We start from the raw sequence: 27,994 nt of genomic DNA on the forward strand, positions 1-27,994 counted from the left end.
TGCATATTGATCCTCTCACGGTTGGGTTCACCCTCTCATCCAGATTAGCATTCATGCTCACAGAGGCGGACTTGAGGAGCCCATTAGAAGAGAAACTTCCGAAACGAACACTCATCAACTCTGGAATGACCCACTGCCGTGTTCATGCACAGAGAAAGGTCCTTTAAAGTCGTGCTCATGCTAACGGGCACAGCCCATCTGATCTTGGTGGGCTTGCTAGTGTCATTAGGAAGGACATTCCCACTAAATGTCACTTTCATATCAGTCTTATCTTAAAGATAAGAGTCGGCCATTATCACTTCATCAGCCTCAGGTACTGTTGGAGCATTTAGGTTGAAATCATTGACATTTCTGCAGCATTTGTGGAACCAGGACGCTCCTCCGGCTCCTCCGGCCAAAGTGGGAGGAGGCGGGATGAAGTGGGAAAACAAAAGGCCGCGTGAATAGAAACAACTGGACAAACGTGGCGTGGATGGAACCCGGAGCCGACTTATGCTCCTCTGAGGATTCTGCTGTAGTGAAGGGTGGCTGCTCTTTGTCTACACTGGGGGGCCACCACCCGGGGGGGGGGGGATCACTGACCTTCCGAGTGGGAAATCCAACGTTGGGGGGGATTCTGGCTGAAACGTTCACCTGGTCCAGCATGAGCCCCCACACGGTCCTCCATGGGTTAACCCTAACCCTAACCCTAACCTTCTCTGTTTGAGGCCTTTAGCAGCACCTTTTCTCACGTGCACAGTCACACACGTGCACAGTCACACACACACCTGTTTAAAAGTATGTTAGCTTTATTCTTGTTCATAAATGTCGACAGACATCTTGTCTGTTACACAGTCAAGCCCTCCAAAATCAGACGGGGGGGGATCTAATACGCTTACATTCAATTATTCAATGATAAATAATTATCTTTGACAATTATTTTTAATTATGATTACATCCAAATGGAATAGCCTTAGCCTTAGTGCCCCAGCCTGGCGCTCCAGGTCTTGAATGACCTTGACCGGCTGCATTTGTCAAGAACAGAACAAAGAACAAGTTCCCTCGTGGTTCCGTCTTCGCAGCGTCGGCACCATCAAACGTTAACCCTAACCCCAACCCTAACTAACCCTAACCCTAACTCACCCTAACCCTAACTAACCCTAACCATAACTAACCATAACTAACCCTAACCCTAACTAACCCTAGCCCTAAATAACCCTAACCCTAACTAACCCTAACCCTAACCGACTTAACCCTAACTAACCCTAACCCTAACTAACCCTAACCCACACAGGGAACGCTGCTCCCTGGGATAGGGGCCCTCCCACACAGGGAACGCTGCTCCCTGGGATAGTGGCCTTCCCACACAGGGAACGCTGCTCCCTGGGATAGGGGCCCTCCCACACAGGGAACGCTGCTCCCTGGGATAGGGGCCCTCCCACACAGGGAACGCTGCTCCCTGGGATAGGGGCCCTCCCACACAGGGAACGCTGCTCCCTGGGATAGTGGCCTTCCCACACGGGGAACGCTGCTCCCTGGGATAGGGGCCTTCCCACACAGGGAACGCTGCTCCCTGGGATAGGGGCCCTCCCACACAGGGAACGCTGCTCCCAGGAAGAGATCACCACAACATCGGAGCTGCTCCACAACAACCAGCGTCACCGTCACACACGCCCGGGCTGAAGCCACCAGGCGCTACATGCTAACAAACATCCAAGTCACATTGTAGCTGTCACGTTAGCCATCTTTGGGGTTCATCAGCCCCACATTAATCAGGCTCTAATTACAATGGGATTAAAATTATAATGCTTGCATGAGAAATTTTGTAAGATGGTTTTAATTCAATTAGATGCTTTATCAATAATATTGATAAAAGTAGATTAGCTGAGGCTAACTATGCAAATGATTACACAATGAGGCAGTACCTAAATAGTAATAAACGGGTAATTACATTCGAATGAATTATTCTAATGAATATTTACCTGTTTGTATTCGAGCAGATGCACGTGCCCCCATCCCCATGGCCGTGGTCCGCAGGGAGCTGTCGTGTGAGTCCTACCCCATCGACCTCCGCTGCCCCGGCACCGACGTCATCATGATCGAGAGCGCCAACTACGGCCGCACCGATGACAAGATCTGTGACTCGGACCCGGTCCAGATGGAGAACACTCGCTGTTACCTGCCTGATGCCTATAAGATCATGTCACTCAGGTAGGAGACCTGATCCAAGACCTGATCCGAGACCTGATCTAAGACCTGATCCGAGACCTGATCCGAGACCTGATCCGAGACCTGATCAGAGACCTGATCAGAGACCTGATCTGAGACCTGATCAGAGACCTGATCAGAGACCTGATCCGAGACCTGATCCGAGACCTGATCAGAGACCTGATCCGAGACCTGATCAGAGACCTGATCCGAGACCTGATCCGAGACCTGATCCGAGACCTGATCCGAGACCTGATCCGAGACCTGATCAGAGACCTCATCAGAGACCTGATCCGAGACCTGATCAGAGACCTGATCCGAGACCTGATCCGAGACCTGATCAGAGACCTGATCCGAGACCTGATCAGAGACCTGATCTGAGACCTGATCAGAGACCTGATCCGAGACCTGATCTGAGACCTGATCCGAGACCTGATCAGAGACCTGATCAGAGACCTGATCTGAGACCTGATCTGAGACCTGATCAGAGACCTGATCTGAGACCTGATCTGAGACCTGATCAGAGACCTGATCCAAGACCGGATCTAAGACCTGACTGTCCCTAACCCTGACTGTCCCTAACCCTGACTGTCCCTAACCCAGACTGTCCCTAACCCAGACTGTCCCTAACCCTAACCCTGACTGTCCCTAACCCAGACTGTCCCTAACCCTAACCCTGTCCCTAACCCTGACTGTCCCTAACCCAGACTGTCCCTAACCCAGACTGTCCCTAACCCTAACCCTGACTGTCCCTAACCCTAACCCAGACTGTCCCTAACCCTAACCCAGACTGTCCCTAACCCTAACCCAGACTGTCCCTAACCCTAACCCTGACTGTCCCTAACCCTGACTGTCCCTAACCCTAACCCAGACTGTCCCTAACCCTAACCCAGACTGTCCCTAACCCTAACCCTGACTGTCCCTAACCCAGACTGTCCCTAACCCTAACCCAGACTGTCCCTAACCCTAACCCAGACTGTCCCTAACCCTAACCCTGACTGTCCCTAACCCTAACCCAGACTGTCCCTAACCCTAACCCTGACTGTCCCTAACCCTAACCCAGACTGTCCCTAACCCTAACCCTGACTGTCCCTAACCCTAACCCAGACTGTCCCTAACCCTAACCCAGACTGTCCCTAACCCTAACCCTGACTGTCCCTAACCCTGACTGTCCCTAACCCTGACTGTCCCTAACCCTGACTGTCCCTGCGGGACACCAACAGTGGCTCATTTAAACTCATTTAAACCAGAACAGAACTGTCACCACGTCAGTTACCAACAACAGGGACGGAAGGAAGGAACACTGGACGGACGGATGAGTGGAAGGACGGATGAGTGGACGGACGGATGAGTGGATGGACGGATGAGTGGAAGGACGGATGAGTGGACGGACGGATGAGTGGAAGGACGGATGAGTGGAAGGACGGATGAGTGGACGGACGGATGAGTGGACGGACGGATGAGTGGAAGGACGGATGAGTGGAAGGACGGATGAGTGGACGGACGGATGAGTGGATGGACGGATGAGTGGAAGGACGGATGAGTGGAAGGACGGATGAGTGGACGGACGGATGAGTGGAAGGACGGATGAGTGGAAGGACGGATGAGTGGACGGACGGATGAGTGGACGGACGGATGAGTGGAAGGACGGATGAGTGGACGGACGGATGAGTGGACGGACGGATGAGTGGAAGGACGGATGAGTGGACGGACGGATGAGTGGATGGACGGATGAGTGGATGGACGGATGAGTGGACGGACGGATGAGTGGACGGACAGATGAGTGGACGGACAGATGAGGACAGATGGACTCAGGGTGGTTGACGACTCTTTTTATGGACTTTTCACCTTTATGTGAGTCGGAATCAAAGTATTGCGCAATGTTTCTCCATTTTTTTGTCCAGCGCCAATGTCCAACAGGACAAATAGGACAAATGAAGCTTAAGAATATAAATATTGTGCATATTTAATGAGATGCTTTTGGCTGATATGTTGAAAAGTGGGCAGTGTTGTAATTAAATAAATGATTAAAGAAAGTCAAATAGATCCATTGGTAGATGGATTCAATAGATAGTGACTATCTGGGAACCTGATTGTGTGTGAGTGTGTGTCTGTGTGTCTGTGTCTGTGTGTGTGTGTGCGTGTCTGTGTGTGTGCGTGTGTGTCTGTGTGCATGCGTGTGTGTGTGTGCATGTGTGTGTCTGCGTGTGTGTGCGTGTGTGCATGCGCGTGTGTGTGTGTGTCTGCGTGTGTGTGTCTGTGTGTGTGTGTGTCTGTGTTTGTGCGTGCGTGTGTGTGTCTGTGTGTGCGTGCATGCGCGTGCGTGTGTGTCTGCATGCATGTGCGTGTGTCTGCGTGTGTGCATGCGCGTGTGTGTGTGCGTGTGTGTGTCTGCGTGTGTGTGTCTGCGTTTGTGCGTGCACGTGTGTGTGTGTCTGCGTGCGTGTGTCTGCGTGTGTGTGTGTATGCGCGTGTGTGTGTGCGTGTGTGTGTCTGCGTGTGTGTGTGTTTGCGTGCGTGTGTCTGTGTGTGTGTGTGTGTCTGTGTGTGTGTGTTTTCCAAAAATTTGTAAAATGATGTGATGAAAGAATGAAAAAACAAAAGAGTGCTGTGACCATGAACGTTCCATTTAATCTGGAGGTGCGACGTCATCCCAGGGCCTCGACATCAGAAGGAGAAGGAAGCGAGACCAGGACCAGCCCCCCCCCAGCCCCCCCACCCCAGCCCCAGCCCCCCACCCCCCCACTCCAGCCCCACACCCCCCGACTCCAGCCCCCCCACCCCCCCACTCCAGCCCTCCCATCCCCATCCCCCCCCATCCCCCCACTCCAGCCCCCCCCAGCCCCCCCACCCCCCCACTCCAGCCCTCCCATCCCCATCCCCCCCCCAGCCCCCCACTCCAGCCCCCCCCCAGCCCCAGCCCCCCCCAGCCCCCCCAGCGTTGCTCTAACCCTCTTCAGTGTGCAGTGAAATCCAAAGTGGGTCACAAGCACGGCTGAGCTAACGGCAACTGTTCCGTGAATAAATGTATTTTTCTCTCTGCACTGACCTCAGGCCTCCCCAAGCATCTTGTCAGTGATTGGCCAGCAGGGTGTTCTGGTTCTGGTTCTGGTTCTGGTTCTGGTTCTGTCCCTGTCGTGTGTTCAGCAGTATTATGGTCTTCTTATTGGGGGGTTAGGGATAAACCCTTGTGGATCAGTAACAGCAACGAGTGGATATCTGGAGATCAGGATATGACATCACTGTCTCAGCTTCACTCCTCTCAAGGAACCCTCCTGAGATGGTGTCTGGAGCTCCTGACTCCAGCTTTGACTGGGTCGGGGGTCCTCTCTGCACCTGCTACAGCATGTGTGAAGACCGTGCTACCCGAGACGTTGCCATAATGAATCCATAATGAATAACTTTAAACACACACTCTTCATTTACCGCACCACTATGGATGCTGCCCAGGGGCTGCAGCAGACTTGAAGCTCCAATTAGCAGAGCCAGACGTTATTGTGAGAGAATCTGGTGAATCAGACTGGGAACAAGAGTTCATCTCATCCATCTAAACATCGGTCTGTCGGTCGGTCTGTCGGTCGGTCTGTCGCTGTAGCCACAGCCAGCCTACGAGCTCACATCTATAATAGTGTCAATGTCTGTTGTGACAATGTCAAACTGCAGTGTATTTAAGAGAGAACCCTCCAGTTAGGAGAACCTCCAGTTAGGAGAACCTCCAGTTAGGAGAACACCCAGTTAGGAGAAACCCTCCAGTTAGGAGAACCTCCAGCTAGGAGAACCTCCAGTTAGGAGAACCTCCAGTTAGGAGAAACCCCCCAGCTAGGAGAACCTCCAGTTAGGAGAACCTCCAGTTAGGAGAACACCCAGTTAGGAGAACCTCCAGTTAGGAGAACCCCTCCAGTTAGGAGAACACCCAGTTAGGAGAAACCCCCCAGCTAGGAGAACCTCCAGTTAGGAGAACCCCTCCAGTTAGGAGAACCTCCAGTTAGGAGAACCCCTCCAGTTAGGAGAAACCCCCCAGCTAGGAGAACCTCCAGTTAGGAGAACCTCCAGTTAGGAGAACCTCCAGTTAGGAGAACACCCAGTTAGGAGAAACCCTCCAGTTAGGAGAACCTCCAGTTAGGAGAACCTCCAGTTAGGAGAACACCCAGTTAGGAGAAACCCTCCAGTTAGGAGAACCTCCAGCTAGGAGAACCTCCAGTTAGGAGAACACCCAGTTAGGAGAACCTCCAGTTAGGAGAACCCCTCCAGTTAGGAGAACACCCAGTTAGGAGAAACCCCCCAGCTAGGAGAACCTCCAGTTAGGAGAACCTCCAGTTAGGAGAACCCCCAGTTAGGAGAAACCCCCCAGCTAGGAGAACCTCCAGTTAGGAGAACCCCTCCAGTTAGGAGAACCTCCAGTTAGGAGAACCCCTCCAGTTAGGAGAAACCCCCCAGCTAGGAGAACCTCCAGTTAGGAGAACCTCCAGTTAGGAGAACCTCCAGCTAGGAGAACCTCCAGTTAGGAGAACCTCCAGTTAGGAGAAACCCCCCAGCTAGGAGAACCTCCAGTTAGGAGAACCCCTCCAGTTAGGAGAACCTCCAGTTAGGAGAACCCCCCCAGCTAGGAGAACCTCCAGTTAGGAGAACCCCTCCAGTTAGGAGAAACCCCCCAGCTAGGAGAACCTCCAGTTAGGAGAACCTCCAGTTAGGAGAAACCCCCCAGCTAGGAGAACCTCCAGTTAGGAGAACCTCCAGTTAGGAGAAACCCCCCAGCTAGGAGAACCTCCAGTTAGGAGAACCTCCAGTTAGGAGAAACCCCCCAGTTAGGAGAACCTCCAGTTAGGAGAAACCCCCCCAGCTAGGAGAACCTCCAGTTAGGAGAACCTCCAGCTAGGAGAACCTCCAGTTAGGAGAACCCCCCTAAAGCTGCATTTATTGTGGCGTTTCCAGAAAATGAAGCGTTGCCACAGAAGAGTTCCATTCAAAAGTTGTTTGGATTTTCTTGATTGATTATTGGCCGATTCAGATCAATGAAATCAGTTTTTTTTAATCCAGCCATATTAAACATCCTGGATCAATGCATTCCTTCCCAACCTTCCCAAGTTTGTTCCCATCAGTCCTCATCCCTTAAACAAGTGTCAGTTGGCCTGTATGGATATCCAACTGGGAGAGGGATCTGGGATCTGGGATCTGGGATCTGGGATCTGGAGCAGCACAGTCGTGATCTAAACATGTTTGTGTGTTCTGGATTCTGAGTCGTGCTCTTATTCTAATGCTAGTGGAATAAGTCAGGGGGGCAAAAAGAATGTTTTTATTCAAATGGAATCTTGCCCATTTTTCCGTATATTCACTTTAGAGGTGAACACAACAGCACCTTCACAATTAGGCCATGTTGTCGTCATTTTCACATCTTTTTCCTTTATTCTTCCCCATTTGCATCCATCCAGCTCCACGCTGAAGGAGCTCATACCTGATCATGTCTTATTTAGGACCAGCATGACTTGGTAAAAACGCTCCTTATAGACACCTCATTTGAACTTTGACATACTGACCCAGTTCCTGCACTCATAATTTAGGAAGCAGTAAAACACATCAGTCACATTTGAACGTAAAATGAACTCAGTAGTTTAATAGCTAGCTTTAATAGCTAGCTTTAATAGCTAGCTTTAATAGCTCTGCTAGCTTTAGCCATCTCAGGAGGCTGCCTGAGATGACTGAGACACGCGTGCTAACCCTGACACAGCTACACAGTGACACGTCGTCAGTGATTGTCTTCCATGCTGACCTCACAAAATGACATTTAGGGACATATGCAAAATCAGGCTCGGGGTCAGGGTTATTGTTGGGGTCAGGGTTAGAGGTCAGGGTTATTGTTGGGGTCAGGGTTAGAGGTCAGGGTTATTGTTGGGGTCAGGGTTATTGTTGGGGTTAGGGTTAGAGGTCAGGGTTATTGTTGGGGTCAGGGTTAGAGGTCAGGGTTATTGTTGGGGTCAGGGTTAGAGGTCAGGGTTATTGTTGGGGTCAGGGTTATTGTTGGGGTTAGGGTTAGAGGTCAGGGTTATTGTTGGGGTTAGGGTTAGAGGTCAGGGTTATTGTTGGGGTTAGGGTTAGAGGTCAGGGTTATTGTTGGGGTCAGGGTTAGAGGTCAGGGTTATTGTTGGGGTTAGGGTTAGAGGTCAGGGTTATTGTTGGGTTAGGGTTAGAGGTCAGGGTTATTGTTGGGGTTAGGGTTAGAGGTCAGGGTTATTGTTGGGGTCAGGGTTAGAGGTCAGGGTTATTGTTGGGGTCAGGGTTAGAGGTCAGGGTTATTGTTGGGGTCAGGGTTATTGTTGGGGTTAGGGTAGAGGTCAGGGTTATTGTTGGGGTCAGGGTTAGAGGTCAGGGTTATTGTTGGGGTTAGGGTTAGAGGTCAGGGTTATGTTTGGGGTCAGGGTTATTGTTGGGGTTAGGGTTAGAGGTCAGGGTTATTGTTGGGTCAGGGTTAGAGGTCAGGGTTATTGTTGGGGTTAGGGTTAGAGGTCAGGGTTATTGTTGGGTCGGGGTTAGAGGTCAGGGTTATTGTTGGGGTCAGGGTTATTGTTGGGGTTAGGGTTAGAGGTCAGGGTTATTGTTGGGGTTAGGGTTAGAGGTCAGGGTATTGTTGGGGTTAGGGTTAGAGGTCAGGGTTATTGTTGGGGTCAGGGTTAGAGGTCAGGGTTATTGTTGGGGTCAGGGTTAGAGGTCAGGGTTATTGTTGGGGTCAGGGTTATTGTTGGGGTTAGGGTTAGAGGTCAGGGTTATTGTTGGGGTCAGGGTTAGAGGTCAGGGTTATTGTTGGGGTCAGGGTTAGAGGTCAGGGTTATTGTTGGGGTCAGGGTTATTGTTGGGGTTAGGGTTAGAGGTCAGGGTTATTGTTGGGGTCAGGGTTAGAGGTCAGGGTTATTGTTGGGGTCAGGGTTATTGTTGGGGTTAGGGTTAGAGGTCAGGGTTATTGTTGGGGTTAGGGTTAGAGGTCAGGGTTATTGTTGGGGTCAGGGTTAGAGGTCAGGGTTATTGTTGGGGTTAGGGTTAGAGGCTCAGAGATGCAGCAGATGGCAGAGAGACATGAAGATGTGAAAATGACAATGTTGCTGGGTGGAATCAGGAGTAAAATTCTCTGAGTGTGTCCTGGATATAGACGACGTAAGTGTTACCATGGTTACCCAGGAAAGTGGAAGCAGGAGGAGAGGAGAGATGACAGGCTTCAAAATGACTCGGCTGTGCAGTGCCAGCAAATGTCTGTGTGCCTCTGGAATATATTTAGACAGAAATGAAGAGAAGTTCCTATTCTTTCTCATCACAAAGACAAGAAACACAGCTAATGTAAATCTTTTCAGTTCATTTTCAGGCTATGTTGGCAATTTTCACATCATCGTGTTGAATAATTTACATAAATATTTAAACTTCAGAGAAATAAAATGAGTTCATTATTAAGCAACAGTGTGTGAGCTACTGGCTCCTGCAGGTCCCACTGGGCATTAGAACTCCAAACATGGCCCACATTGTTGACAAGTGCCAGGGTTAGGGTTAGGGTTAGAGGGTTAGGGTTAGAGGGTTAGAGGGTTAGGGTTAGAGGGTTAGGGTTAGAGGTTAGAGGGTTAGGGTTAGAGGGTTAGGGTTAGAGGGTTAGAGGGTTAGGGTTAGAGGGTTAGGGTTAGAGGGTTAGAGGGTTTAGGGTTAGAGGGTTAGGGTTAGAGGGTTAGAGGGTTTAGGGTTAGAGGGTTAGGGTTAGAGGTTAGAGGGTTAGGGTTAGAGGGTTAGGGTTAGAGGGTTAGAGGGTTAGGGTTAGAGGGTTAGAGGGTTAGGGTTAGAGGGTTAGGGTTAGAGGGTTAGGGTTAGAGGGTTAGAGGGTTAGGGTTAGAGGGTTAGGGTTAGAGGGTTAGGGTTAGAGGGTTAGGGTTAGAGGTTAGAGGGTTAGGGTTAGAGGGTTAGAGGTTAGGGTTAGAGGGTTGGGGTTAGAGGGTTAGGGTTAGAGGGTTAGAGGGTTAGGGTTAGGGTTAGAGGGTTAGGGTTAGAGGGTTAGAGGGTTAGGGTTAGAGGGTTAGGGTTAGAGGGTTAGGGTTAGAGGGTTAGGGTTAGGGGGTTAGGGTTAGAGGGTTAGGGTTAGAGGGTTAGGGTTAGAGGGTTAGGGTTAGGGTTAGAGGGTTAGGGTTAGAGGGTTAGAGGGTTAGGGTTAGAGGGTTAGGGTTAGAGGGTTAGGGTTAGAGGGTTAGAGGGTTAGGGTTAGAGGGTTAGAGGGTTAGGGTTAGAGGGTTAGGGTTAGAGGGTTAGAGGGTTAGGGTTAGAGGGTTAGGGTTAGAGGGTTAGGGTTAGAGGTTAGAGGGTTAGGGTTAGAGGGTTAGGGTTAGAGGGTTAGGGTTAGGGTTAGAGGGTTAGGGTTAGAGGGTTAGGGTTAGAGGGTTAGGGTTAAGGTTAGAGGGTTAGGGTTAGAGGGTTAGAGGGTTAGGGTTAGAGGGTTAGGGTTAGAGGGTTAGGGTCAGGGTTAGGGTTAGAGGGTTAGGGTTAGGGTTAGAGGGTTAGGGTTAGAGGGCTAGGGTTAGAGGGTTAGGGTTAGAGGGTTAGGGTTAGAGGGCTAGGGTTTAGGGTTAGGGTTAGGGTTAGAGGGTTAGGGTTTAGCGTTTAGACGGGTTAGAGGGTTAGGGTTAGAGGGTTAGAGGGTTAGGGTCAGGGTTAGGGTTAGTTAGAGGGTTAGGGTTAGGTTTAGAGGGTTTAGAGGGTTAGGTTAGAGGGTTAGGGTGTCTTAGGGTTTAGAGGGCTTAGGGTTAGAGGGTTAGAGGGCTTAGATTACGGCGGTTAGGGTTAGAGGGTTAGGGTTTAGAGGGATTAGGGTTTTTAGAGGGTTTAGGGTTAGCGGGTGATAGGGTTAGAGGGTTAGGGTTAGGGTTTAGGAGGGTTAGGGTTTGGGTTAGGTTAGGGGGGTTAGGGTTAGAGGGGTTAGGGTTAGAGGGTTAGAGGGTTAGAGGTTAGGGGTTAGGTAGGGTTAGGGTTAGAGGGTTAGGGTTAAGGGGGTTAGGGTTTAGGGGGGTTAGGGTTAGAGGGTTAGGGGGTTAGGGTTAGGGGGTTAGGGTTAGAGGGTTAGAGGGTTAGGGTTAGAGGGTAGAGGGTTAGGGTTTAGAGGGTTAGGGTTAGAGGGTTAGGGGTTAAGGGGGTTAGGGTTAGGGGGGTTAGGGTTAGAGGGTTAGAGGGTTAGGGGGGTTAGGGTTAGAGGGTTAGGGTTAAGGGGGTTAGGGTTAGAGGGTTAGAGGCTTTAGGGTTAGAGGGTTAGGGGGTTAGGGTTAGGGTTTCCAGCCCTCACCTGCTCTGTTATTACACTTCTTCAAAACATGCAACACACGAGCACATGCAGGCAGGCAAATGCACATGTGCACGCACAATATTTATTCCATTTTGAATCTTGCTCATGCAGGCGCTGAGCTACCCAAAACACGTGCACTTACCCGGAGTCAGCCTCATTGAGTCATCACTCATGTTTCTATAAAGGAGTGAAGCATCGATGGAGGCAGTGAAGAAATGCCTGCAAAATAAGAAAATAACACCAGCATTTATGTGTTTAATGTTGCAGAGAAGACGTGACCAGGCCGTATCCAGGTCACTTTTTCATGTGGTCATGCTAATTAGGCGTGGGTTCAGCATCTACAGCAGGATTTTTGCAGTCACACTGAGACAAAATTAGAAGAGAAGGGAGGCAGAATGGATGTGGAATCAGACTCCTGAAAATGGTGACATCAGCACAGGCCTCACCAGAAGATAGAGGGATTGAGAAAGGCAGGCTGAAATAGGCTAAAGACGATGCCCTGAGGGAGGCAGGAATGAGGGAATATTAAGACGGGAGAGAGGACAACCAGACAGAAAAAGAGGCGATAAAAGGCCTCCCACATTTGGGTGTGGATTAGAAACCTCAGCTAAGTGGGTTTAAGTCTGATAAACAGGACAAAAAAGTGAGCGAATATAAGACTAAGAAGGAAAAATAGAAGGGAGTTATTTCTTGGTGGGAAGGATGAAGACAAAGGTTTGCAAAGAAGTGAGTTTTATTATCAAGGCTTAGAGAGCGTGGGGAAGAAAACAATAAAGAATTTAGTCTGGGGAGAAAAGAGAGATTGAGGAAATTGTGGTGGAGTCATAGAGCATCCCAGATATTATTTTAACTTTGTTCTTTACACTTTATTCAGAATACTACTGAATAAACATCAGCGCTTTAACATCAGCCTTTTTACACACAGAATAAATAGAACTCTCACATATATGCAAAGCCTAGTTTTCTGGAGTAGTGAACCTGCAGTTAGCCATGTTTTAGGGTTAGGGTTAACCCTAGGCTAACCCTAACCCTAACCCTAACCCTTTTTATCTGCCAGTAAAATGTTGTTGCTGTTAATTAAGGTTTCTGTTAATTAAGGTTTCTGTGCTCAAATTCACCACTGGAGGCCTGTCTGCCATGTCCAATGCTAGGTGTCTTGAGCTACGTCTACAACTTCCTGCGCTGACAGGTGACCAATGAGGAAGGCATCGGGCCAAGAAATTAAAAAGCACAGAGCGAGAAATGCGAGTGAGGGGAGAGAAGACTGGCAGCTATTGTTATTACACTATAACAGATATTGCTACACATATTTCAAACCTTTTAAACCCCAGCACCCTTTTACTTGCCCACAGCCTTGAGGCAGGAAAAGACACCAGTATAAATGTCAGTTATGGGAATATTATATTGAATATTGAAAAAAAAAACTCTTATTCCAACCAGAGACTGATATTGACTGAGGCACCAATGTGAGGCCTTAGAGTTAGGGCTTTAGGGTTAGGGTTAGGGTTAGGGCTTTAGGGTTAGGTTAGGTTAGGGTAGGCTTTAGGGTTGGTAGGGCTAGTTAGGGTTAGGGCTTAGGGTTAGGGTTAGGGCTTTAGGGCTTTAGGGTTAGGGCTTTTAGGGTTAGGGCTTAGGGGTTAGGGCTTAGGGCTTTCGGGGTTAGGGGTTAGGGTTTAGGGCTTTAGGGTTAGGGTTCGGTCTTTAGGGTTAGGGTAGGGCATTCGTGGAGCTTTAGGGTTAGGGTTAGGCTTTAGGGTCTAGGGCTTTAGGGATTTAGGGTTGGTAGGGCTTCGGGATTTAGGGTTAGGGCGTTAGGGTTAGGGTTAGGGCCTTTAGGGTTAGGGTTAGGGCCTTTGGGTTAGGTTAGGGCTTTAGGGTTAGGGCTTATGGGGCTTAGGGTAGGGTTTTTAGGGATTAGGGTTAGGGCTTTAGGGTTCGGTTTAGGGTTAGGCTTTAGGGTTTAGGGTTAGGGTACTTTAGGGCTTTAGGGTTAGGCTTTAGGTTAGGTTAGGGCTTAGGGTTAGGGTCAGGGTTAGGGCTTTAGTGGACGGGTTAGGGCTTTAGGGTTAGGGCTTTAGGGCTTTAGGGTTAGGGTCAGGGTTAGGGCTTTAGGGTTAGGGCTTTAGGGTTAGGGCTTTAGGGTTAGGGTTAGGGCTCTTTAGGGTTAGGGCTTTAGGGTTAGGCTTTAGGGTAGGGTTAGGGTTAGGGCTTTAGGGTAGGGTTAGGGCTTAGGGTCGGGCTTTAGGGTTAGGGTAGGGCTTTCGGGTTAGGGTTAGGGTTTTTAGGGTTAGGGCTTTTAGGGTTAGGGTTAGGGCTTTAGGTTAGGGTTTAGGGTTAGGGCGTAGTGGAGGGGTTAGGCTTTAGTGGAGGGGTTAGGGTTAGGGCTTTAGTGGAGGGGTTAGGGTTAGGGCTTTAGTGGACGGGTTAGGGTTAGGGCTTTAGTGGAGGGGTTAGGGCTTTAGTGGAGGGCTTCGGGCTTTAGTGGAGGGGTTAGGGCTTTAGTGGAGGGCTTCGGGCTTAGGGTTAGGGTTAGGGCTTTAGGGTTAGGGTTAGGGCTTAGTGGAGGGGTTAGGGTTGGGGCTTAGTGGAGGGGTTAGGGTTAGGGCTTTAGTGGAGGGGTTAGGGCTTTAGTGGAGGGGTTAGGGTTAGGGCTTTAGTGGAGGGGTTAGGGCTTTAGTGGAGGGCTTCGGGCTTTAGTGGAGGGGTTAGGGCTTTAGTGGAGGGCTTCGGGCTTTAGTGGAGGGCTTTGGGCTTTAGTGGAGGGGTTAGGGCTTTAGTGGAGGGGTTAGGGCTTTAGTGGAGGGGTTAGGGTTGAAGAGTTGAAATTTGGCTTGATTGTAAAAAGATTTGGTTCGATATGATGTGATCCAGGTAGCTAAAGTTGGACATAGACACATCAGGCTTCTTCCCTCAGTGGGGTTAGAAACCTGAAGGGTGTATTTAATATTTTATTGTTTTTGATAGAGCAACATCCATCCTGTCTGCGAGGAGGGTAAATCACCACCAGCTCATCCAGGGGTGGAGCCTGCCGTCACCCATAGCTGCACCCACCCAGTGACCCCAAAAGGGATAAATCGAGCAAGAAGAAAATGAAAATTTGTTGTGTGAACTTGTGGTTTCATCCTTTCCTGAGAACCTGACTGTTGATTTAGCCGAGGAATTTTCTAATTTAGACAAGCTACACCACCAGATCACCTGTACATGATTCACCTGAAGTTTACCGGTGCAGTAACGTCCACTGATATCAAGGCATCTCGCCAGCCTTAGAAACCACACACAGAAAGACCTAAATCCATACTTCCTTGATAATTAAAAAGAATTCCTGAGTGAATCTGATGGAAAAGGCTCCCGGTGCCAGCAGTTGTTGTATTCACCACTATTCATGGGCAACTTTAGCAGTGCTCCTGCATTAACCCAGGCGTGTCAGGACAGTTTAGCTCTAGTTTAGCTCTAGTTTAGCTCTAGTTTAGCTCTAGTTTAGCTCTAGTTTAGCTCAACTTCAGTTAAAGGGTCCTTCACCAATGATGGAATGGTTTCAAAGTAGGAAACTAAATGACATTTAGTTCATGCACATTTAAACTTACATTTAAACCTTTTTTCTGTCTCCTTGCAGATGCAACAATCGTACACAGTGCGGAGTGGTGGCTGGACCTGATGTCTTCCCTGATCCCTGTCCTGGAACATACAAATACCTGGAGGTCCAGTATGAATGTGTTCCATACAGTATGTACATTCTTGTTGCATTTGTCAAATACATGTAAAAGTGATAAGAATAAAAAGTGTTTAAGCATTTCACAAAGTAATTTCAAGAACTACTTTCAGAAAAATAGTAAATATCAACCTTAGTGTTGTTATGGGAACCAGTCCTGTCAGAAAGAGGATTCTGGGTTAGGGGACCTTTGGTAAATGGGAAAAGATGATGGACTGTAATTACCTTTGTTTTGAGAAGGTTTTCCCTCACAAACCACTCAAGGACTCAAAGCTGGAGAATCATTCATGTGGTACTTGGTGCTCCAGTCTGTGCAGAACAGGTCCAGGTCCAATACTGACCTCTAGGGGCTGAGAGCCTCCCCGGGTGTTAGCATTTGTTACATCACCAGTGCTTTAATTCAAACCTTTCTGGGTCTAGAGTCAAATGTTGGGCATTCCAGAGAATGTGAAGATGCAGGATCAATAGTGCAGAATGTTGACCTGCTTAGATGCTGCTGAACTGGCAGAAACTTTGCTTCATACAAATATTGTGGGGAAAATAATAGAGATGCTCCGTTTCTTGTTTCCTTTTGGCTGACACGTAACTTCAATCACTCAATCAGTCTTTGTTTATAGCATCCGTACCATCCATATTGTCTCTCGCTGCTGTCCAGAATCCCAGCAGGGCCTGAACCCCAACACGAAAGAGTGGCAGGAAAAAGTCCCCTTTAACAGGAGGAAACCTGGAGCAGGACCAGGCCCCCTTAAACCCACTAACTAATGAAGCCAAAGAGTCATCAAACATGCTAACAACATGGAGGGGGAATAAAGCAAAGACAGGAAGGAGGTGGATTGGGTCCAAGCACGCGACAAACCAAACTGGAAACAAACTGCATGCTGGGAAAAGAAGAGCTCAAAGTGTGGATTCACAACATCTCCCAAAGAACGAGAGACACTGTTTGAATGTTGTGGCGTGCACGGGACTTGAGCAACATAGAGGCTTTATTCACTTCTGATCTATTGATTTGGCTGCTGCGACCGACACTAGAAAACCCAGCTCAGTTCAAGAAAATCCTCTTCTCATTGTCCTCTAGAGGAGTCTTGCTGGTGTGTTCACAGCTCCAGAGACAGGTCGTGTCTCCTCACTGCATTTTTTGGTTGCCCCCCACCCTAACCCTAACCCCCCCCCCCCCCCCCCCCCCCCCCCCCCCACCGAGGCACCTCGGCAGCAGGAGTGTGGCAACCCGGTGCAACGCCAGATAGCTTTGGCTGGAATTAGCCAATATCATTATTTGGATTTCTGCACTCATGGTGAGAAAGAAAGTGCAGATACTCAGGATTTGGCCGACCCATTTTATTATCTCCATTCAGTCTTCTCTCTCATCACTGTCCTTGTGACGCTTACTACCACATTTAGAGAATGATTCAAAAATCCAATGATATGTTATGCAATACCCATGCAGTCTATTTTGGCTCAGCAGGGAAACTAATTAACAGATACAATCACCTTCTTGTTTGTCCAATTAAAGGTTTCTGTCAAATGAGACCCTTGGAGTAATGACACAAGAAAACCTGTGCTTGTGGGTGCTCACGTGCTCACTCACTGCCATGACCCAGTGTGTGTGTGTGTGTGTGTGGGTGGGTGTGTGTGTGTGTGTGTGTGTGTGTGTGTCAAGCTTTCCATAGGAAGCAATGGAGGAGGGAAAGATCAATGAGAGAGAGAGAGAGCGAGGGAGAGAGAGCAGGGAGAGAGAGTGAGCGAGGGAGAGAGAGCGAGGGAGAGAGAGCAGGGAGAGAGAGCAGGGAGAGAGAGCGAGTGAGGGAGAGAGAGCGAGGGAGAGAGAGCAGGGAGAGAGAGCGAGCGAGGGAGAGAGAGCAGGGAGAGAGAGCGAGGGAGAGAGAGCAGGGAGAGAGAGTGAGCGAGGGAGAGAGAGCGAGGGAGAGAGAGCAGGGAGAGAGAGCAGGGAGAGAGAGCGAGTGAGGGAGAGAGAGCGAGGGAGAGAGAGCAGGGAGAGAGAGCGAGCGAGGGAGGGAGAGAGAGCAGGGAGAGAGAGCGAGGGAGAGAGAGCAGGGAGAGAGAGCAGGGAGAGAGAGCGAGGGAGAGAGAGCGAGCGAGGGAGAGAGAGCAGGGAGAGAGAGCAGGGAGAGAGAGCAGGGGAGAGAGAGCGAGGGAGAGAGAGCGAGGGAGAGAGAGCAGGGAGAGAGAGCAGGGAGAGAGAGCGAGGGAGAGAGAGCGAGCGAGGGAGAGAGAGCAGGGAGAGAGAGCAGGGAGAGAGAGCGAGAGAGAGAGAGAGCGAGTGAGAGAGAGCAGGGAGAGAGAGAGAGCGAGGGAGAGAGAGCAGGGAGAGAGAGAGAGAGAGAACGAGGGAGAGAGAGCGAGGGAGAGAGAGAGAGAGAGAGAGCGCGAGGGAGAGAGAGAGAGAGAGAGCAGGGAGAGAGAGCGAGAGAGAGAGAGCGAGTGAGGGAGAGAGAGCAGGGAGAGAGAGAGAGCGAGTGAGAGAGAGAGAGCAGGGAGAGAGAGCAGGGAGAGAGAGCGAGGGAGAGAGAGCGAGCGAGGGAGAGAGAGCAGAGTGTCAGAGTGACAACTAAAACTGAGATTGAGAGAAACAGGTGAGAGCAGACCAGCAGACCAGGAACAGAAAGACTCAGTTAACTGATAAAAGGCCCCATCTGAACGGTGGACAAGCTACAATGGATAAGTGACGAGATGATTGCAGGTGTGAACAAAAGAAGGATCAAATAACGGAGAAGCAACAAGGAAATGATCCGTGTGCAAAAATGACCTTGGGATTAGCCGCCGAGCCGGTTAGAGGTCCGAGGTGAAAGCAGTGGTTCTGTTGCCAGGGCGATGCACACGTTACACACAGAGACACTTTGTCTTTGCTTCTGGAGGAATATCTCCTTAATAAAGCACGTGCTATCAGTAAGAATGCTAATTATCTTGACGGTGCAGGCGTTGTGCAGCTTTGACATTAAAATATGGAAAAGGAGGAGATGGAATAGAGAGGAGAGCGTAGGATGACAGATAAAGGAGAAGGATCTGGCCATTTATGTGATTTCTAAAGAGGATGAAACTAGTATTCTTTGAAGGCTAACAGTGAACGTGTGGATCTTTGATGCTGAGAGAGCTTTCTGTTTTAATACCAGAACAACTAATCAGACATTAGAGAGACTCCTTCTCTCTCTCTCTTCTACATGCTCTCTTTCTCTCCTTGAGATTCAGCTGACCTTCAGATAACTAAATTCTCCTAACCGACTATATTACACTCCACACGGGGGGGGGGGGGAATTCTGTTATTAGCCAAGAGACGTTGTTTCGTTGCTAATAATTAGCTACAGCTATGTTAGGATGAGGCTTCTGCACGTGGACATCCTCGCCCCCCCCCCCCCCAAACCTCTGGAGGAAGAAACCTAGAGTGGAATCATGTTAGAGGCACTTTCCAGCAAATGTGCACATCATGAGCAATGTTTTAGCTTAAAGCGTTGCAGAGATTCAGAAGCTGGGCTTTAGCACGCTGCCTCCGATCAACATAGAGTCACACCAACTAGATGGCATGTGCCCCCCCCCCGACAGGATTTTAATTCCATTTTCTACTTCTCAGTATTTTGTCACCTGAAAAGTCCATCATGTAATTTTCTCTCATTGTTTGTCTGGACCTGCGTGATTACGTCTCCCTTCAGTGGTCCGTCTGCTCCAGGATAACCGACCTAAACAGCTTCCTAGCTGCAATTAGGTCTCGCACAACTATATAATTGAATTAATTACCAATTACTCATGACGAGCGTCGTGGCACTATCATGAGGTTGAGAATCAATTATACAGATCTGAGTGATTTCCTTATTATTGCATCATTAATCTACTTCTGCTTCTTGTATCTCTCTTACCCCCCCCCCCCCTTTTTGCCCCACCCATGCTCTGCCTATGGCTCATGCAGAAGTGGAACAGAAAGGTAAGCCTGCAAACACGTCCACCCACATTTCCACGTGCACGATTCCCAGCCAAGGCTGAGCTGTAATTACCCTGCTCGTCACCTAGAGTCCCTCTTGATGTGGAGACGGTTGTCTCCTCGTTAGAGCTCGTACGTTGATGAGTGTCCCGCATTCTCTCAATGGTGAGCACACGTTTATGATGGTCCCAGCGTAGAGGCAGTTGTATCATTCCCAAAGCTTCCCAGAGATGTGAAGCATTTATGCCAGTGGGAGTTCATCCAATACTATGATTTTATAATTATGGGATGCATGTCACAGTGTGGCCCCTCCGCATGGATCTGACTACATTCCACCTAGTTACAAAGCTTCCTTTGACTCCGGTGTCACGGAGAGGGAAACTAGATGGGAAATGAATCATGGTTACAATTGCAGAAGCAGCAGGCTATTAAAGGTGTTTGGGTCTGCAGTTGTTGGCTCCTGACACAGACAGAAAGGAAGAGGGAGCTAAGAGACTAATGAGGAGCCAGGGAGCAGGAGGGAGGAGGCTTGGGAGGAGACGGCGAGGAAGAAGAACAAAATGTGCCATTTTTCTGCCAGTTTGTTGGGAGAGGAGTGTGTTATCTGTTGCACTAACAGGCGAAAACACGCTGTTACTGTGTTCAAAAGATGACAGTCACAACACAGCAACTCCCTCTGTACCGTCGTCGCCCACTGGTGGGGAAGTCGAGTTTAAAAGTAACGTTTACCAGAGGAAGCCGACATTTCCAGCCTCTGCATGAAACTGGATCTAATGTGGGAACTTTTCTCCCCAGTGTTTCTGTGTCCGGGGATTCTGCGAGGGGTGTACCAAAGCGAGCATCTTTTCGAGTCGGATCACCAGTCTGGTGCATGGTGCAAAGATCCCCTACAAGCCTCTGACAAGATCTACTACATGCCCTGGACCCCGTACCGCACAGACACACTGACAGAATACTCATCCAAGGAGGACTTCATCGCGGGCAGGCCCACCACCACCTACAAGCTCCCGCACCGCGTGGACGGGACCGGCTTTGTGGTCTATGACGGCGCTCTGTTCTTCAATAAGGAGCGCACTCGGAATATTGTCAAGTTTGATCTTCGCACGCGCATCAAAAGTGGCGAGGCCATCATTGCTAACGCCAATTACCACGACACATCGCCCTACCGCTGGGGGGGCAAGTCAGACATCGACCTGGCTGTGGATGAGAATGGACTGTGGGTCATCTATGCAACAGAGCAGAACAACGGGCGCATGGTCGTGAGCCAGCTGAACCCCTACACCCTCCGCATCGAGGGCTCGTGGGACACCAGCTACGACAAACGCTCCGCCTCCAACGCTTTCATGATCTGTGGGGTCCTCTATGTGGTCAAAACCGTCTACGAAGATGACGATAACGAAGGGACGGGGAACAAAATCGATTACATGTACAACACTGATAAAAACAAGGAGATGATGGTCAATATCCCGTTCCCTAATTCCTACCAGTACATTGCTGCAGTGGATTACAACCCCCGAGACAACCTGCTGTACGTGTGGAACAACTACCACGTGGTCAAATACTCGCTGGACTTTGGCAACAACGGTATGTGCCACATTTTAGTCACTTTTCTGCTGCTTTTTCTTCATTGATTTCAAATATTATTCAGCAAAAAAAAAAAAAAATTTTGTTGGACAAGACTGTGGATGCTTCTTCTTAGTCTTCATTTGTGCTGTTGCTTTAATGATTTTAATATTCATTAATGTTAATATGATCTCATGGTGATTTTTATGGCATTTTTACGGATGCTTCCAGCCACTGATCTTCCTCCAAGAGTTATTTCTGTGCAATGACTTTAAGAGGAGGAAAACCACCATCTGTGTGGTCCCTATCCGCCATTCCTCCACCCTCCTGACTGGATGGGCCCTAACCCTAACCCTAACCCTGGATGAGCCCTAACCCTAACCCTAACCCTAACCCTGGATGAGCCCTAACCCTAACCCTAACCCTGGATTAACCCTAACCCTGGATGGGCCCTAACCCTAACCCTAACCCTGGATGAGCCCTAACCCTAACCCTAACCCTGGATGAGCCCTAACCCTAACCCTAACCCTAACCCTGGATGAGCCCTAACCCTAACCCTAACCCTGGATGAGCCCTAACCCTAACCCTAACCCTGGATTAACCCTAACCCTGGATGGGCCCTAACCCTGGATTAACCCTAACCCTGGATGAGCCCTAACCCTTAGTTACTGTAGTTACTTAGTTACTGAGGGAGAGGTTAGCATGTGACCTTCTCACATTTGCACCATTTCCATGGAAAAGTCAAGAAAGAATTCCCCTTTGCTGCCTTGCCCTCTGACCACCTTCCTCATGTTTACATTGTTCTCTTTCCGTGACATCGGAAAAGTCGGGCATAAACAATTCAAGCTCATTGTTGGGGGGGGGGGGGCATCATTCACCAGGTCACTGTTTACCCGGACATTTAGAGCTCCTGAGTCTGTTTGTGTTGAACTCAGATTAACTGTGGACGAGTTCTTTAGGATTCAGGACTTTCTTGATCCTTCTCCGCTGTCTGTGCTGCTGCTCCCACCGTCCCAACAGATTAGGACCGAGACTGAAGCGTGCTTCAGAAAGTCTCGTGCACCTTTTCTTTGCCTGCAGTGTTAGCCTGCAGTGTTAGCATCACTTCAGTTGTCCTAGCCAGGCTCCCGCGTGTGTTTGGCCTCATCACTGATTCTCAGCCTTGCCAGAAAAGCAGATGCCACATCCAGGTCTAGCCAGAACAATGGGATGGAAGGGAAACCCGCAGCCTAGCAGGGAGTAGTGCGCATGCCCCCCACACTGAATCAGACATTCTAGAGAGGAGGTGTGATGAATTAGCAGAAACGTGAGGCACTTATTCTCTCAATATTCGACCTTCCATGTCAGCACATTGTGAGAATAATGCCTCACACACACCACACAGCTTCTGTCTCAACTCAAGAGAAGCTCCAGAACAATCTGCAAAAACTTCAAACCCTTCCAGCTTTTTGCTCCAAAAACGGGGGAACTTGTAATTATGTAATTGGGAAAACTGCTCAATTTGTGTCCAACCTTAGCAGAGGGTTGATGATGTGATTACGCAACTGCTGCAGGCCAACATCATGTGGCATCATGTGTAACATCATGTGACATCATGTGTAACATCATGTGACATCATGTGTAACATCATGTGACATAGTGGAGGTGCCAAGCGGCCATTTTGGAGGAGGCTTTATACGTTGAGCTTGTTTCCTATCTCGGAATACTGCTGCTTTGAAGTGTTTGATTCTGTCTTATCAGCGGGCTCGAGCTACTCGCCACGAGCTCCGACTGTATTGCAAATGCATGAAAAAAAGGAAATTCTCTTTTCCAAGCATATCTTGGCAGATCTGCGTGCTTGGGGCACAAGTGATGAGAAAGAAAATGTTGGTCTATGTCTGCACATGCACATCAGCCATATGATCAGTGTGTTATCACCACATCACCACAGCCCCATTCAGGATCAGAACCAGTCCTCCAGATAATCATTTTTCCAATCCTGCTCATTCCACCATCTCATGTTATTCAGGATGTGTGTGTGGCTGCAAACTGGTTCAGGGAAATAGGCAGGAACAATCATTTAGGACCGTGTGATGGACACTCATATGTCCGCGGTGTGAGTCTTCTTCCCACTGAGCTACGGAACCAGTCCCTTGTTTACTGGTGCCGAGTCTCGAAGCTCCTAAATAAAACAGCATGAGGGTGAGGGTTAGGGTTAGGGTTAAGATGAGGGTGAGGGTGAGGGTTAGGGTGAGGGTTAGGGTTAGGGTTAGGGTTAGGGTTAAGATGAGGGTGAGGGTGAGGGTTAGGGTGAGGGTTAGGGTTAGGGTTAGGGTTAAGATGAGGGTGAGGGTGAGGGTTAGGGTGAGGGTTAGGGTTAGGGTTAAGATGAGGGTGAGGGTGAGGGTTAGGGTGAGGGTTAGGGTTAGGGTTAAGATGAGGGTGAGGGTGAGGGTGAGGGTTAGGGTGAGGGTTAGGGTTAGGGTTAAGATGAGGGTGAGGGTGAGGGTTAGGGTTAGGGTTAGGGTTAAGATGAGGGTGAGGGTGAGGGTTAGGGTGAGGGTTAGGGTTAGGGTTAAGATGAGGGTGAGGGTGAGGGTTAGGGTGAGGGTTAGGGTTAGGAGAGAGGAGAGGAGAGGAGAGGAGAGGAGAGGAGAGGGGTGAGGAGAGGAGAGGAGGGGTGAGAAGAGGAGGAGAGGAGAGGAGAGGAGAGGAGAGCAGAGGAGAGGAGAGGAGAGGAGAGGAGAGGAGAGGAGAGGGGAGGAGAGCAGAGGAGAGGAGAGGGGAGGAGAGGAGGGGAGGAGAGGAGGGGAGAGGAGAGGAGAGGGGTGAGGAGAGGAGAGGAGAGGGGTGAGGAGAGGAGAGAAGAGGAGGAGAGGAGAGGAGAGGAGGGGTGAGAAGAGGAGGAGAGGAGGGGAGGAGAGGAGGGAGAGGAGAGGAGAGGGGTGAGGAGAGGAGAGCAGAGGAGAGGAGAGGAGAGGAGAGGGGTGAGGAGAGGAGAGGAGAGGGGAGGAGAGGGGAGGAGAGGGGTGAGGAGAGGAGAGGAGAGGGGTGAGGAGAGGAGAGGAGAGGAGAGGAGAGGAGAGGAGAGGAGAGGGGAGGAGAGGGGTGAGGAGAGGAGAGGAGAGGAGAGGAGAGGAGAGGAGGGGCACAGAGCACAGGAACACACACATAAATCCACTATACAACGGGTCAGCGGGCCGGAGGTCGTCATGCAGCTCCGAAGCAGAAAAACTACACAGGAACCAGCATAACTAGTCTGCTTGATGAGGAGGAGGTTGTCCAGGTAGAAGCAGGACCCAGATGCAGCACACAATCAGCAGAGCAGCACTTAGCAGAAAGTCTTGTACTTTGAGAAGAGTTGCTGTTCACATGAGATCTCACCAAAATAATCCTGGAGGTAATTACACAATTCAATAATCCACTGGGATAAAACAAATAACACAGAAAACCTGGGCAGACAAGGAGCAGGCCGAGACTAGAAGATAAGGCAGTTTAGCAGGGCGGAGCTAGAACGGGCTGGTTAGAAACAGGCAGGTCAATCAGGTTAACTAGCTGGGGGTCAAACAGGTGTGTCAGGGTTAGAGGAAAGACAGAGGTGTGCTGGGTTGTGCAGATCAGCTGGAGCAGAGCGGCACGTGATGCCGTCACGTCAAGATGGACCAAAATCCCTGAGAAATGTTTCCAACACACAATAACGCTGAAAATATGCCACAAAAAACTGACGGCAGTCCTGTAGGTAAAAAGGAGTCCAACCTTTTGCTAGTTTAGCGACACATGCAGGTGTGTGAGGTTAACGTCTCAACACGTGACCTGTTTCACATGGAATGCTAACCCCTGGAATGCTAACCCCTGGAATGCTAACCCCTACCAGGCTGCCATGTTGCTATGGTCAGACTGATGCACGTTAACATTTCCACTGGCGGCAAATGAGATTTGAATTTTTGACAGCTTAAAGGAGACTATGACTCTCGATAATAGAGTTTGGAATGAATAACAGGGTATTCTTCTGTTAGGAATGTTACAGCAACATGGTTGAACAGCGTGGGGATATGCCCTCGTTCTGGATGCTCTCCGTCTTCTTCAGCTCACCTACGTATCATGGAATTGTCATCCAAATGCTATTGTGTCCAGCACAAAAGCAGGATATAGAAATTCAAATGATCCAGAAAATAATCTGTCCATTAATATCAACAGCAGCAGCAGTTCTTACTCAGACAATCAGTCCAATACGATGATTGGATCAGGACATACATTAATAATGCTCTTGGGCAGCAGAAGTCTAGAGTTCCATGTGTGGAACATTTACCAGAGCAGCCGCCAGGATCACTCCTCACATCCACTAAACAATAGAAAGAGTGAGCTCCTCGTGGCCGACTCAAACACACACATTACACAGGCATACACAGCGTAAACAATAGAAAGAGTGAGCTCCTCGTGGCCGACTCAAACACACACATTACACAGGCATACACAGCGTAAACAATAGAAAGAGTGAGCTCCTCGTGGCCCGACTCAAACACACATTACACAGGCATACACAGCGTAAACAATAGAAAGAGTGAGCTCCTCGTGGCCGACTCAAACACACACATTACACAGGCATACACAGCGTAAACAATAGAAAGAGTGAGCTCCTCGTGGCCGACTCAAACACACACATTACACAGGCATACACGGCGTAAACAATAGAAAGAGTGAGCTCCTCGTGGCCGACTCAAACACACATTACACAGGCATACACGGCGTAAACAATAGAAAGAGTGAGCTCCTCGTGGCCGACTCAAACACACACATTACACAGGCATACACAGCGTAAACAATAGAAAGAGTGAGCTCCTCGTGGCCGACTCAAACACACACATTACACAGGCATACACAGCGTAAACAATAGAAAGAGTGAGCTCCTCGTGGCCGACTCAAACACACACATTACACAGGCATACACGGCGTAAACAATAGAAAGAGTGAGCTCCTCGTGGCCGACTCAAACACACACATTACACAGGCATACACGGCGTAAACAATAGAAAGAGTGAGCTCCTCGTGGCCGACTCAAACACACACATTACACAGGCATACACAGCGTAAACAATAGAAAGAGTGAGCTCCTCGTGGCCGACTCAAACACACACATTACACAGGCATACACGGCGTAAACAATAGAAAGAGTGAGCTCCTCGTGGCCGACTCAAACACACACATTACACAGGCATACACGGCGTAAACAATAGAAAGAGTGAGCTCCTCGTGGCCGACTCAAACACACATTACACCGGCAAACACGGCATAAACAATAGAAAGAGTGAGCTCCTCGTGGCCGACTCAAACACACACATTACACAGGCATACACAGCGTAAACAATAGAAAGAGTGAGCTCCTCGTGGCCGACTCAAACACACACATTACACAGGCATACACGGCGTAAACAATAGAAAGAGTGAGCTCCTCGTGGCCGACTCAAACGCACACATTACACAGGCATACACAGCGTAAACAATAGAAAGAGTGAGCTCCTCGTGGCCGACTCAAACGCACACATTACACCGGCATACACGGCGTAAACAATAGATAGAGTGAGCTCCTCGTGGCCGACTCAAACACACACATTACACAGGCATACACGGCGTAAACAATAGAAAGAGTGAGCTCCTCGTGGCCGACTCAAACACACACATTACACAGGCATACACGGCGTAAACAATAGAAAGAGTGAGCTCCTCGTGGCCGACTCAAACACACACATTACACAGGCATACACGGCGTAAACAATAGAAAGAGTGAGCTCCTCGTGGCCGACTCAAACACACATTACACAGGCATACACAGCGTAAACAATAGAAAGAGTGAGCTCCTCGTGGCCGACTCAAACACACACATTACACAGGCATACACGGCGTAAACAATAGAAAGAGTGAGCTCCTCATGGCCGACTCAAACACACACATTACACAGGCATATACGGCGTAAACAATAGAAAGAGTGAGCTCCTCGTGGCCGACTCAAACACACACATTACACAGGCATACACGGCGTAAACAATAGAAAGAGTGAGCTCCTCGTGGCCGACTCAAACACACACATTACACAGGCATACACGGCGTAAACAATAGAAAGAGTGAGCTCCTCGTGGCCGACTCAAACACACACATTACACAGGCATACACAGCGTAAACAATAGAAAGAGTGAGCTCCTCGTGGCCGACTCAAACACACACATTACACAGGCATACACGGCGTAAACAATAGAAAGAGTGAGCTCCTCGTGGCCGACTCAAACACACACATTACACAGGCATACACGGCGTAAACAATAGAAAGAGTGAGCTCCTCGTGGCCGACTCAAACACACACATTACACAGGCATACACGGCGTAAACAATAGAAAGAGTGAGCTCCTCGTGGCCGACTCAAACACACACATTACACAGGCATACACAGCGTAAACAATAGAAAGAGTGAGCTCCTCGTGGCCGACTCAAACACACACATTACACAGGCATACACAGCGTAAACAATAGAAAGAGTGAGCTCCTCGTGGCCGACTCAACACACACATTACACAGGCATACACGGCGTAAACAATAGAAAGAGTGAGCTCCTCGTGGCCGACTCAAACACACACATTACACCGGCATACACGGCGTAAACAATAGAAAGAGTGAGCTCCTCGTGGCCGACTCAAACACACACATTACACAGGCATACACAGCGTAAACAATAGAAAGAGTGAGCTCCTCGTGGCCGACTCAAACACACACATTACACAGGCATACACGGCGTAAACAATAGAAAGAGTGAGCTCCTCGTGGCCGACTCAAACACACACATTACACAGGCATACACAGCGTAAACAATAGAAAGAGTGAGCTCCTCGTGGCCGACTCAAACACACACATTACACAGGCATACACGGCGTAAACAATAGAAAGAGTGAGCTCCTCGTGGCCGACTCAAACACACACATTACACAGGCATACACGGCGTAAACAATAGAAAGAGTGAGCTCCTCGTGGCCGACTCAAACACACACATTACACAGGCATACACGGTGTGTCTCCAGCTCCAGATCTGCATCAGACAGAAGAATCAGAGAGACAAACCCTAACCCTTCTGAAGGCTCCACTGGGGGGCTGAAGGCCGGATGTGTTGCTGGTCCTTCACCATCATGTGCTCTGGTCGAGACAGTTAGCATGCTACAGCTAGCAGGGCTCGGAGCTCCTCAGATAACACTGCAAAGCTTCATGAACACATCGTGTCATCTATACATTATTTCTATCCCCTAAACAGTGTCGGAGTGAAAAACTAAAGTATTTTTACATATAAATATTG

General features: G+C 49.3%; 1 protein-coding gene across 10 annotated transcripts in view; it reads left to right on the forward strand.

Annotated features, from left to right (window-relative positions):
• Positions 1-27,994, forward strand: part of LOC105418933 (adhesion G protein-coupled receptor L3-like) — an 85,976-nt gene that overhangs the window by 22,749 nt on the left and 35,233 nt on the right. For all 10 annotated transcript variants that reach the window (XM_029850339.1, XM_029850338.1, XM_029850342.1 and 7 more), the window contains exons 4-7: positions 1,980-2,190; positions 15,096-15,205; positions 19,108-19,122; positions 19,915-20,703. In XM_029850339.1, coding sequence (XP_029706199.1) covers positions 1,980-2,190; positions 15,096-15,205; positions 19,108-19,122; positions 19,915-20,703 — 1,125 coding nt within the window. The remainder of the gene's footprint in view (positions 1-1,979; positions 2,191-15,095; positions 15,206-19,107; positions 19,123-19,914; positions 20,704-27,994) is intronic.

The sequence above is a fragment of the Takifugu rubripes genome, chromosome 17 (assembly GCF_901000725.2).
Source record: "Takifugu rubripes chromosome 17, fTakRub1.2, whole genome shotgun sequence".
Lineage (NCBI taxonomy): Eukaryota > Metazoa > Chordata > Actinopteri > Tetraodontiformes > Tetraodontidae > Takifugu > Takifugu rubripes.